Source organism: Paramisgurnus dabryanus, chromosome 7 (assembly GCF_030506205.2).
Source record: "Paramisgurnus dabryanus chromosome 7, PD_genome_1.1, whole genome shotgun sequence".
Classification (NCBI taxonomy): Eukaryota; Metazoa; Chordata; class Actinopteri; order Cypriniformes; family Cobitidae; genus Paramisgurnus; species Paramisgurnus dabryanus.
In genome coordinates, this window is record NC_133343.1 from 37857812 (window position 1) to 37871710 (window position 13899).

The window sequence follows — 13899 nt, forward strand, 5'->3', positions numbered from 1 at the left end:
TTAATTATGCACTGTGACTCTACATGTCATTAGATGGAAAGAAGGCGAGGAGAAACCGAAACGTCCACCGTAGTAACACAAAGGATGAAAAGACGAAGCAAGAGATCGCGGGGTGGCATGAACTACGCATTCCTAAGCATGTCACGTCCAGCCGCGTTCATTGAAAATCAGCAGCGTTGGCCGAGACGTCCTGGTTATTTTATCTTTGCACAAATGAAATGTTGGGTGGTTGTTTACATGATCCCTTTCAAGACCTACCCTGACATCAAAAGCAACTTGTTTTTAGTTGATTAATGTTGAAAATGAAAACAAACATGGTGTAGTACTAAACAAGGTGCTGATTTACTGTCGCCATAATCCTTGTGTTATTATTACGAAACGTTTAATTCAAATAGTCTTAACTGCTTACATCTTTATATGGTCAAAACAGACAGCATTTTTAGGTATGTTTAGATCATTACTCTGTCAAGGTTGAGTGCTCCACTTCCGAAGTCAAAACCGAGCACAAGTGCTATCAAAGATGTCCTGTTTTCAAACGTATTTGCACCGCGCCACTATGTTGTCTTTATTCTTATTAATGTCGCGACTGCCATCATGTCATGCCACCCTGTTCAATTTATTAGCCCATCAGCATCACTTCTGGCTCCTCTTGTCTCTGCCCCTGCACAGGTGCGACTTTGATTTGCAGTGGGAGACAGTAACCATACATGCGGGTAGATGCGCTATTCTTCGCCGTCATTCTGTTTCAGCAGCGACCTACTGGTGACAGCGACCTACAGGGTCAGCGAAGATGCGATATAATTTATGATATATATAATATATTGCATCCATTAGCGGGCATAATGAAGTACTGAAATGAAAGGGTATTTGTGAAATCAGTTCAAACATTCTGCACGGATTATGATTAAATGATTAATGAAATGCCGCTGCATAAGCATTTTCAAGCTATAATTCATGCTAGCGCTGATAAAAATCCTCCAATCATATTTCTCTCCTTATCTTCGCCATTTTATATAAATCACCACAAAAAAAGAGAGGTATAAAAAGGAAAGCTTGGCCCGCTTTGCTGAGGCCCAGCTACTTATTTAGATTAGTTATAAATGTGAGGGGGAATAAAAAAGGGGAGAGATCTTGGCGGCATAAAATAATCATGCATAATTATATTCATAATTCAAGTTTATGACAGATTCAATCTCTTCTCCTTGTTGTCCTTTGGCTTTTTCGTCCTGGCTTCATCCTTTAATCTAGATGACACAATTAACTGAAGCAAAAATAAGAAAAATCCATTTAATTTTGAAAGCGCAAAGTGCATATCGGACACTTTATAATTTCAATGTTTTTACCTGAGTTTGCCAAGGCACTTCTGCCATCTGTTCAACTTAATGTTTCTTTAGGTGTGCATGCATGCGGCCAATTCATGCATTATGCATGAGCTATTTAAAAAGTGCTTCTGTTTCCAGTAATGCAGAGATCTTGTTAGAGCACTCTTCATTTGTGTTTGAGAAATTTGATATTTTGGATGTGTGGACACAGCTTTATTTACTTGTCATTTTAGCACGCGTGCATCTCGGGCCATTTTCACTTTTCCAATATGGAGAAATAAATGAGTGCCCTGCAGAATGTGCAGATAATGTAATTCAATATTTTACCATGAAAGTTTTATCAAATGTTTAATAGGCGGCTATAAAATATGATGCTTAAAATGAAGGCCATTCCTGCTCTTCTCTCACTTTCTCTATCTCTCTCTTTTTCTCTGTAGACATCTGAATAATGAACATGCTCTGGATGACAGGAGCACAGCGCAGTGTCGGGTACAGATGCAAGTAGTTCAGCAGCTGGAACTGCAGGTAAGTTTCTCATCATTCCTCGTTCAGGTTTCTTCCGACATTTTACTTGTACTCACTCTCTCTCTCGCGCGCGCGCGCTTTCAAGGAGTTAAGAGATAGAGGAGGGAGGGATAAAAATGAAATTATTTTGTACATTTGTGAGTAACCAGTCATTAAAAATGTGTTATGTACGCATGACAGCCAGGCAGAGATATATGGAGTGCCCTGAGGCAAACTCCACAAGATAATTACATTTCCAATTTTACTGGGTTTTAAAGTCGTTTATGACTTTTAACTATTTGGCACCACAATAAAACACTTTGTGAAAAACCACGCAGTAACAATGCAGAGTTTTTCTAGGCTTTACAATGAATTGATCAACTAATGTAGTTGGCTATGTTGCATCGCCTGAAAATACACATAAATACTTTCTTAATAGCTTTCACGGCCATAGAGCTGGGCATGTACAGTGTTGTAGGTTTTTTTTTTTTAAGAGGAACGGTGACTCTGTTTCTCACTTGGACTTTGTATGATAGAAGTAATAAACCTTTTGTGCTGCACTGTAAAAAGTACTTTGCTGCCTTAAAATGTTTTGTTAAATTAACTCAGATTTTCAAGACATGTCAACAGAGATTAGTTGTCACAACTTATAAAATATAATTGAGAAATGTCAACTTAATTGTATAGTTATAACAACTCACCTGTAATTATAACAACTCATCTCTAGTCAAAATAAATAATAGTAAGTTGAAATGACTTGTACATCTGAGTTGATTCAACAAAAAATGAAGGCAGCAAAGTATTTTTTTACAGTGTGTTGTTTAAAAGATAAGTAAATTTTCTTAAAAAATCCAGATAGTTTACTCACCATCATGTCATCCAAAATGTTGATGTCTTTCTTTGTTCAGTCGAGAATATTTTTTTTTTTTTATGGAAAACATTCCAGGATTTTTCTCATTTTAACGGACTTTAATGGACCCCAACACTTAACACTTAACGCAACACTTAACAGTTTTTTTCAAAGGACTCTAAACAATCCAAAACGAGGCATAAGGGTCTCATCTAGCGAAACGATTGTCATTTTTGACAAGAAAAAAAAAATATGCATATGAAACGCACATTTGCGGACCATTTTAAACAATAAACTGACACAAAGACATTAATTAGTATCATTTGACATACACCAACGTCGAAACGGTCCTCTTTCTCCGCACTCGTAAACACTGGTGCGTAGTTTCGCATACGTCATCCATGACCTCTTGACGTGATGACGTATTACGTGAGGTCGCGCTGGCGCATCACACCGGAGATAGACGAGAAGTTTTGGTTTAAAAGTGCATATTTTTATTTTTATTGTCAAAAATGACAATCAATTCACTAGATAAGACCCTTATGCCTCATTTGGGATCCTTTGAAACTCCGTTGAAAAAAACTGTTAAGTGTTGAGTTAAGTGTTAAGTGTTGGGATCCATCAAAGTCCATTAAAATGAGAAAAATCCTGGAATGTTTTTCTTCTCGACTGAACAAAGAAAGACATCAACATTTTGGATGACATGGTGGTAAGTAAATTATCTGGATTTTTTAAAAGAAATTTGACTAATCCTTTAACAGTTAAGATATCAAGCTGTGGTCCTATATGGGTTTCCTCTTCTTCTTCACATTTTCTGTCTTTAATACAAATTTGTGATACTGCTAAATAAAAGTGTGCATAAGCTAGAACAAGTCAAGTCAAGTAAAGCCCAAGACGAGTAATGTTGAATGTAGCGCACCTAGAACACTCGGCACGCTGGGAAAATTCACCCCAGGCATCAAAGTGAAATGATTCAGCTCTTAATCCGCACGTTCATCTGCCATTTATACCCTATTTAAATGCTCAACGCTACAAATAAATTTGGCCTTTTATGTAAAGGTTTGTGATGATGCCAGTAAAGCCTTTAAACTTTAAAGTTGGGTTTTGTTTGGTTCTTTAATGTGGTAAAGCACAAAAAGAAAGAGTGACAAAGGGTTGAGGAAGAGATCTTGGTCCTCAGGTGTAGATACGCTTTTGTTCACGTTTACCGTGACTAAGGGCTTGCTTGTTTCTTTTGTAACATGCAGTTTTAAATAGTGTGTCATGGGTATTAGTACTAAAGTTTAAGGGCATGTTCTTTGTAAATACATCTTGAATAAAAGTACAGTGTTGTGGATTAGCCTCGGCTCAAGGGGTTGTTTATTATTTCTTTGATGACATCATGCATGTGAATACAAAAATGTCTTAACAGTTTTTTCTTCTTTGTGCTCATTAAAGTTAGCAAAAGACAAAGAGCGTCTCCAAGCCATGATGACACATCTGCACGTGAAGTCTACAGAGCCCAAATCCACCCCACAGCCAGTGAGTAGCACTCCTGTCATCTTACCGTTTCTCTCTTTTCCATCGTTCCCGTTTCTCTTACTGTCACAGTTTGCACCCTGTCCGTCCTAAATAGTGTGCGAGATAAGAATGTTAAAAGTAGTATGCACCCGCATAATGTACTTTTTCTGGTGGATCTTTGAAGTGATACGTGCATGCCTAGTTAGCTAACATGAGCCACAACCCCGTTTTAGTAAACTTAATTTTGTGATAATACATTTAAAGATTAATTAATTTCTCGAGATGCACAACTTCAACCCAAACAAACAGTTTAATACATAATATCACAATTTCAGAAATGTTTAGTGTCTCAAATTTAAAAGTTTGATGGAAATGTTCATACTTTTAAAGTGTGCCGTGTCTGTATATAGATTGAGAGTTACTATGTTTCTACGTTTGTGAGAATTTCCAACATTTTGTGAGTTTCCTTTAGGTGACAGATGTTCATGAGATGTTAAGCTGTTCATGTCATTGAAAAGCATTTTGCTTGAAGCTGCAGCCAAATTATTCTGCAATTATTCATAAAAAATATGGCCTGTAGGCCTGTGTTGTGTAATACCCTGTGTGTGTACCTTTACCAGATTTTACCACAGTAAGGGGGCGTGCACATCAAAACTTTTATGCCCGTGGCCGCCGTATGTTTTCAATTGTTTCCAACAGAAGCTCTGCGTTTCAAGAAAGCCAGCAGCTAGAATTTTTTTACCTGTGATGAAAGCCGGCACTCGCGGAGAGTTGAAAAATATTCAACTTTGGGTAAAAAGCTCAGCTCGTCAATGTCAATTATCACACGGCCATCCAATCACGGTGGAGGAGGGGCGGAACCAACCGGCGCATCGTACAACGACTGATAAACAAAGCAAAAATTGTAAAGTTTTACTTTAGTTTAAAATAACCATCGTAGTGTAGTAAGGTATTTTGGCAGACATTACGATAACCAAGATTTGGTGAAGTGTTCGAGAGACCGTTTAGTCTCCTGAACACGCTGATCATTTATTTGCTGTTCGGGGGCCCTGTGGTGCTCAGGGGCCGGAGATAGCGTCCTGAGACAGCAGCTGACAATAGTTAATTCACAAAAGCTTTGCCTCTGTCACACACGCTGATTGTTTGGATTAGTGTTCGTACGGACCGTCTGACAAGGCAACGTTTGTATATGAAAAGCAGTTTGAGACGCTGATGGCTTTGAGCCTTACAATTAAACCTTTTTTTCAGATGCTATTTTTGTCTTTCCGCAAGGGTATATGTTTTATTGTCGGGCATTTATTCAATAAAAAGTCTTGCTGAGTTAGTGGTATGTTGCGTTTACATGCCCTCCAATGAGGGCAAAGTGTAAAACTTAACACGTTTAATTTATGTAGCTATTTACAATTTTACGTATAATCAAATAAAAAAAATGCAATTTGTTATATGACTGCCAATCCCTTACTGACCCAAATTTCCTCTGTTTTTTTACCTGTGCATGTTTGCGCATTCGCATGTTTGTGTTTAGGAATGAGGGTGTTGCCAAGCGTTCCCGTCTGTAGTTTGACCTTTACATTGTCCACAATTAAACAACAGATTTTTTCCGCTGTTTGTTTAGCTTTTGTTAGTAGCTTGTCTTCTGTTTTTCCATTGCAGCTTGGCAAGTCAAAGCCAGTATAATTAGATCACCAATTACCATTTAATTATTTTCTGTCTGAAGTGTCATTTTGCGGGCGGGCTGGGGAGCACCCAAATGGTACGAGAAACAAAAGGAGGACCATTACCAGCCTGTCTGGCCTATTGTGGAGGTTACTGACTTGTTGTGCCTTAGGAATATGGATAACAAAGCAGGCTGATGCGCACAGAGAGAGCATAAATGCATACTATGCGAAACATTCAGCCAAAACCGAGACGCTTTTTGTGTTTTAGTCAGTTTTTTTATTATTGTGTGCTCCTAGTAGAAAGTTTATGTATCAATAAAAATAGTATGAAAACAAATATTTATTAGATGCTATTTTAATATTATGCAAATGACAGTAATACAGCTATTTTGCATTATAACTGTTACTACATAATAAACTTTAGCATCTACGTCTTTTTTTTTATAATAAAAATTTCACACGAGACTCCAGGAGAGACCAATTAACAAACAAAAAGGGGCGAAAAGGTTAGATAGGCATGCAGACAATACCATGTCAAGGATGAAGCTTCTGTCAGCCCCCAAATTTCTTTATTATGTACCTGTCTATCAAATGAAGCATCTCTATGGTAATGACCGTTAATAGTGTGTGCAGTAATTGCGCGGCCTGCGACGTATCCGCATGACGGGGGGTTAGATGTTAAACATTGTCTGTTGGTTTTCACTCGCCTTGCTGCTGTCTTGTCTGTCAGCAGTGCCATTATAGCGCAGAATCAGACATCTGATACCTCCAAAGCAATTGACAGCCTTGACATTTCATTAATTTGCCAGCACAATCTCTAGCCAGATTTGGCACAACCTCTTTGTGCCTATTTTTGTCACCATCCCACCCTTCGTCGTCGCGAATGCCCTTAAAGTCATGTTTAATTCGGTAACAATACCTCCTTTGCCGAATTAGCATCTGGAACAGTTTGGTTGGGAAATACGTATGTGTGTCATTACTACAAATTAATAGTGGAAGCATCGGGTCAGGCTTGCGTTTTCCACTCCAATAAAAAGTAAATCCGACACTGACGACTCAATATGGCTGCTGGGAGCAAGACTGTCCATTTCAAAGGGCATTGGTTAATTACTTTACCTTATAGAGATTATTACTAGCCCTGATGAGGGAGGAGGAAGCTATACTATTTCTCTAGAAGAACCGTCTTATCGCTGCGATGAGGGTCATTCAGATGTGACGTGTAATTGTGGCATCACCTCCATAAGTATCCACTAATTAAGGTCCTCGCAATGCAATTTGAGCTTGTAATTAGTGTAGATTGGCCCGTTTCTGTCTGTGGCTTATTAGGAGCCTCTTAGGGGTTGGTGAGAAACTTGTTCCATCAGCCAACAAGTCTGCTACTGCCGCCCACGAGCGAGAAACATTGCGAGAGCAAAGGATTCTGGGAGCGTGCCAGCAGACCAAACAAAGAGGCAACCGGAGGGATGTACCCTATTTGCTCGCATAACGATGGAAGGAGAGAAAGAAAGCGTGGTGTTTACAAATATTTATAAACCAGAAAACCAGCAGTGCTTCTCTGCGAGACAAAGATTGATTGGATGGTGTGGTAACAATTAGCATCAGCAGGCATCTGTGGTGAGTAACAGCGCTCTGCAATGTGTGTTTGCTCTGTGTCTTTCAGCTGAACCTGGTGTCCAACGTTACCCTGTCCAAGACGGCTCCCGAAGCCTCGCCGCCCCTCAGCCTACCCCGGACGCCCACCACCCCGACGGCACCCCTTACACCGCTCTCACAAACCCACTCCGTTATCACTCCCACAAGCCTGCACAATGTGGGACCCATGCGCAGACGCTACTCTGACAAGTACAACATGCCCATTTCTCCGGGTACGAATGCACCTAGCTTGGAAACTACTAAATACTACATTGCTACATTTATTTTAGCACACATTTCAGCAAAATACGCTTTTTCACTATGGCATTTTCATTTTTGGATATACATACAGTGTTGGGGTAACGGATTACAAGTGACGTGCATTACATAATGATATTACTTTTCTGAAGTAATGAGTAAAGTAACGCATTACTTTTTAAGTGTACACATAAATATTTGAGTTACGATTTTAAAAAGTAATCCAAGTTACTTTTTTAGTTTAATTCATTTTATATAAAAAAGTTGTACTGAATTAAACTAAACCTAGTCACATTATGCACTCCATGCATACACGTTTGAGAAACTGAGATGGCATGCCAGAACTCAACATTTTTGTGATGAAATATGCAACTTCTGAATGCAGAACTTTTCAGTCATAATAAACACCTGCAAGGCCTGAAAGAGATTAAGCCTTAAACAAGAAAAAGTAATGCAAAAGTAACGCAAAAGTGACGTAAGCATTACTTTCCATGAAAAGTAATTAAGTAATGCAATTAGTTACTTTTTTTGGGTGTAACTTAATATTGTAATGCATTTACTTTTAAAAGTAACTTTCCCCAACACTGTATACATATAACAAAATTAGGCTGGGAACGTATGCATAGTAGGCCTGAATGTGCCCCTAATCTGTCTTATCAGCAATTGAAGAGCTCTGATGCAAAACCCTCTAAGTGCGTCTGACATGTTTTCTTGTAAATGAAACATTAAACTCTAAATGTATTTTGCCAAGCAAGCGGTATTTCTGTATGGCCTGAGGCAGAGATTAATCAAATTTGACGCACAAAAGTATTTGATGAATGTATAATACGTGCCAAGAGCATTCGGTTATTATCATTATCTAATTTTTGATGGAGGTGCACGCGTTTAGAGGCTTTTGCATTTGAGATCCTCAATTCTGGATCACTGTTCTATAGATTTCACACTTTTTTGCATGCAAATACTTCATTTATATATCGTTGTCATTCATTACTTAAGACTGTATGTTGTGACATAAACACTAATGTGATGTGTAAGCAGGTCTTTGTATTTTAGTTTTAAAAAATTTCTCTCTATCTAAACAGATATTGTCCAGAACAAAGAATTCTATATGAACGCTGAAGTACGACCTCCTTTCACGTACGCTTCATTAATACGACAGGTAAGAGCCTCAACATGTTTAATGCGCCTGGAGCAAAGTAATCTAACATCTAGATTTAAGATTACACATGCATCTAACACGCTCAAATGCCATATAAAAGTTCATCTTTCACACAAACTGCTTCTTTTATGAAAATCTCAACATCTTCCCGGTTAAATTTCCGATGTAATTTAGCAGCAGAGCACAAGATTAACCATCAGCAAATGAGCATGAAAGCACTTGCTGTTAGTCGAGAGGACAAAAAGCCCATATATAACAATTGCTTTTGATTAAGCGCTACAGCCAATGTGATTATTACGGAATTCATTTCACACAACAGTAGGAACGGGGCGTTTTTGAGATGCCCAGTCAATTATTAGGACTGAACCAGTAATCTGTGATCACAGGGCATTAATCTGGGCTGGGGATAATTGCCACCGCTTTATAATCTGGTCATATAAAACAGTTTTTCTTGCTCTGGTCGTTTAACGGAAAAGGATGTACTCAAATTGGCACATTTGCATAAGGAAGCGTTCAGTAAACAAAGTAGCTCGCATCTGAGAGCGGAAATTTATGGGGGTGTTTTACATGTTACTCTCAGATCATGTTTAACTTGACATATTGTGTGCATCTCACTTTGTTTTGCTTCAGGTTTGGCGGAAACAAAATGTAATTTTTTGCTTATCAGCATTTGTGTATGTGTGTGTGTTTTTCAGGCAATACTAGAGTCGCCAGATAGACAGCTAACACTAAACGAGATCTACAATTGGTTCACGCGAATGTTTGCATATTTCAGACGCAATGCAGCGACGTGGAAGGTGAGCTCACAATTCCTGTTTTTTCTTTTTTGCTGTTAAATAATAAGTCCTGACTTTCTTCAGTATTTGGCTGAATAATTACAAACGTTTGGAAACAGATTTTTAAAACCTAATGTAACCAAAAACCACAAACTTAATTTTGTGAATATTTAAGTTTTATTGCTAGACAATTGATCTCGTAATCACTCGTGGCAAGAGAAAAACCACCCAGCGTTTTAAGACCACACACACACAAACATTTGAACAAATCCTGTCTATTCTTCTTCTGTCCTGTGGTTTAACCTTATAGTGTCCCTATATGAAAAAGGGACATACAGTACAGTAGTGATTAAAAGTGAAGAAATTTGTACAATATTTGCTTTTAATGCCCATCAGGTTAGATTAAACCAGCAAAATATGAGGTCTTGTATTTAAAAAGGCTAACGGCAGTGTATTATATGGGAGTGGTTCTCAAACTTTTTCGGCATGCGGCCCCTTTTTGGCCCCCCAAAAGAAAATGTATGACACAAAACATTCTAAAACTTCATAATTTTAATTTAACGAAATATATTAAATTATACAACATATTGCTGTTGGTTAGTAGCCTTATTTTTCTGAGGTTTCAGTACACAGGATTTATGCTAAATTAATGTATTTTATAAAATGTCATAAAACTGGGGCACCCCCCTGGCACCATCTCGCGGCCCCCAGTTTGAGAACCATTGAATCAACCATTGGGTTTTGTTCGAATATACAAAAAAATTATCTGTTATTAATATTTAAAGATCCTCTTTTGTGGTATTATTTAGTAGTCATTGTCTTTTTTTTTTGCACAAATGTTGTGTTTATTTTTTCCTTCGATTTTTTTTCAAAGCTACACTACAGTTTGCAGGGCTCAACGCAAATAATTTTTTATACTGCCCGGTTGGGCCAGTGGTTCAGGTTTTCACTTTCCCTGCCAAAATGTTCACTGGCACCAATAAAAAACTGTCAGTGTAACATATTTAAAAATAATAATTTTAATAAAATAATAATAATAAAAGTCAAGTATAATTGTATACATATACAACAGACATGTTCCAAAGAAAAAAGATTCCCAACTTTCTCCTTTACCTGTAAACTGGCAGCAAACTCTGCAAAATATTGCATTGTTTCTTTTGTTGTGTTTTACCCCAGTAAATGTCTGCTTCCAAGATGTTAAATAATATACATTGATGAAAATATATATTAGTGACTGAGGGTGAAGCACTGGCCCAATCGGGTAAGTGACAATACTTTTTACTGGCCCGAACGTCTCTCACGCTTGCCCTGGGCAACCGGGCAGTCCTTTATGTTGAGCCCTGGTTTGTACTCCGAACACACCAATGCAACATGCATACAACATCTGCAATGCATTTTGAATAAAATATTTGAATAATTAGTGAAGATCATCACTTTTGCCCACTACTGAATATATTTGTTATTTTTCCAAACTGTAATTCTGGCAAGCAAACATTTCTGTATTAATATATTAAGATGATTAAATATAATAGCATAATGAAAATAAAACCTCTGAATTGCTCCAAACATCCCCAGCCTTCTGGAATACAAACATTGTGGATCATGTAAAGATTGTTTTGTACCCTTTGTCCAATGCAATTTACTCATCAAAGTTCAAATTACCTTGAGAAAGCAAGTTTTTCCAACTAATTTTTTTTTTTAAACTAAATTATCTTTTTGGATGAGAACCCCTTTTCATTTGGATTTATTTTGTAAGTGTTTTTTGGTTTTCTCTGGATGGATTTCAACAGTTTAAGGGGAAATCTGGTCATTTGAGTAGGATGTTTTCTCTTGGCAGAAGCTTTATTGGCATTTAACTCAAGCGTTTTCAGTTCCCGTTTTTGAACCGAGGCAGAGAATGATGAACTATCTGTGACTTCCGCGGCAGCGTAATGATAAAGCATTGCAGTGTCAACACACACACATGCCTCCATCAATCAATGAAGGCTTTATTTACTAAATATCGCTTGCAAATTGCACAAATGGCCAAATGAAAGGGTAAATGACAAAACAGCAGAGTTAAGCATGTTTGAATTGCATCTGTTTCCTTTATTGTTCAGCTTCAGAAGTCATAAGTGCCATAGAGTCTGTTTATCAGAATGTGATGGAAATTTGTTAGTAGTCCATATTTTAATTTAAAATTAATTTAATACAGAGTTTTACTTTTTTTAGGTAATACTTAAATTATTTTGATGTTTTTTATGTTGATACTTAAGATTTTAAGGTGTATGATCCAAGCATTTTTAAAACGAAGGATTAATGAGGGTGATCAGATCTTATTTTGTTTTCATTTTGGGGTGTATCAACCCTTTAATAAATGAAATGTTATATAATATGGTGTGATTTTTCTATACTAAATGATTGAATTTTTAGCACTCATGGCCTTTTCTCTTTTTCTTACACCAACTGCAGAACGCAGTGCGGCATAACCTTAGTCTTCACAAGTGTTTTGTGCGGGTAGAGAACGTTAAAGGGGCGGTATGGACCGTCGACGAACTAGAGTTCCAAAAGAGAAGGCCGCAAAAGATCAGCGGGTAGGTGTTCAAGCTCCACCCCCGCATAGCTTGACTGACCAAACCTACGTCTCGTGGCGTAGATTGATGGGCTCCATGTCATTGTCTGTGCTGTGCCGCCCATTGTCCCCCTGCTAGCTTTAGCGTGCATCTCTGTGAGTTATGTGCTGGCTATGTGTGCATCGTAACCCCCAGTCCCTTGTGCTTATTCATATATCCATTTCATATCTCTGTCTGTCTGTCTGTGTCTGTCTGTCTGTGGTTGCTGCATCCGTTTCTGCTTGCTTGCTGCCCCTCTCCGCTTTTCCAGGGTGCTGTGCGCACCAATCTGTCCCTGCATAAATGCTTTGTAAGAGTTGAGGATGACTTTGGGTCCTTTTGGACCGTAGACGACGAAGAGTTTAAACGCGGCCGTCACATACAACGAGGTCGTCCCAGGAAGCATGCGGTGGATGAAAGCTTTGATGAGCTTCTTGTACAGTAAGCACCGCCCTCTGCCCCGCCCCCTCCTGTCATGACCCTGCATGCTTTGCCTCTGTGCACTTACTCATCCTTACTCATGTCTTACGCTTTTGGTGTTTGCTTATATATGAGTGTTGAGTGTATGATATGTGATGATCAAATCTGTTTAGATTCAGTATATAATCATATAAAATTAAACACATACATATATAAGCTCTGGTCCAAAACCTTGCGGTCTCCCTTGCAGCCTATATAGACAGACCTAATGTGCATTTATAATTTGCACTAAGCTTAAGCTTGTAGCGATGAATTTATTGCAGTGCATTCTGGGATTGGCCTCCTATTGAAAGATACATGTAATGCTGCCATAGTATTTGGGCTAAATGAGGTTGCTTTCTAGGCGGCATCATGCATGACACCTATTTAGGAAGCTCAAGTTTTGGAACAGAGCTATGATGTTAAAGAGCTTTTGATAGTTCAGTGCCATGTATTGATTTTGCTATTGGGTTTCATTGGAAATCGGATTGGACTCTAAATACTGACTTCAGTGTAAAATCAATGCATCCAGTAGACCAATACTGGTGTTAAGCACGCAGGATAGCCTTCATGTTGAGTGACTTAAACTCTCTCTGATCATTAACTTTAAGCTCAGTTTAAGTTAATAAAGCACTGTGCCATTTTATGATGCTTCCAAGCTGAAAATGTGTTTATATATTTATCTTTTCAGAACTCCAGCTCTTGTTAAGAACATCCATACCACTTTGGGATACGGTCCCGCCCTTTCTGCAGCTTTCCAGGTAAATCCACTCTCAATATTATCATCCATAAGATTTTATTCGGTTTGTTTGCTGCTATGATTTTCAGATCATGATGGTAGTAAAAGTAGGGCTGGGTAATGGCAAGGGCCTCGCGATACGATACAACACATTGCGTTGCGGTACACATTGCGATAAATGACAAAAAACGATTTTCAAAAAAAAAAGCCAAAGTACTTCCACACATCGGCTTTGAAAGCTGCAGGTATTTTAAATTTTCTGGCATTTTCTCACACCAACTAATTTTTGGCCGATTGGCAACTACAGCGGCGGAGGAGGTTGTTTGACGCATACAGAGGGATTTTATGTTTTTTATACCGATAGTAGAGATAGAAATATCGATACACTATCGTGAAAAAATTCACGATAGTTAGCTGTATCAATATTTTTGCACAGCCCTAATTAAAAGAT

The 13899-nt window shown here is 38.2% G+C and overlaps 1 protein-coding gene across 10 annotated transcripts in view; it reads left to right on the top strand.

The window, feature by feature from the left end:
- The window catches only part of foxp1b (forkhead box P1b), a 234659-nt gene that overhangs the window by 209880 nt on the left and 10880 nt on the right, over nt 1-13899 (top strand). For all 10 annotated transcript variants that reach the window (XM_065279803.2, XM_065279797.2, XM_065279796.2 and 7 more), the window contains 7 exons: nt 1760-1847; nt 4114-4197; nt 7495-7699; nt 8807-8883; nt 9579-9680; nt 12111-12232; nt 13401-13470. In XM_065279803.2, the coding sequence (XP_065135875.2) occupies nt 1760-1847; nt 4114-4197; nt 7495-7699; nt 8807-8883; nt 9579-9680; nt 12111-12232; nt 13401-13470 (748 nt within the window). The remainder of the gene's footprint in view (nt 1-1759; nt 1848-4113; nt 4198-7494; nt 7700-8806; nt 8884-9578; nt 9681-12110; nt 12233-13400; nt 13471-13899) is intronic.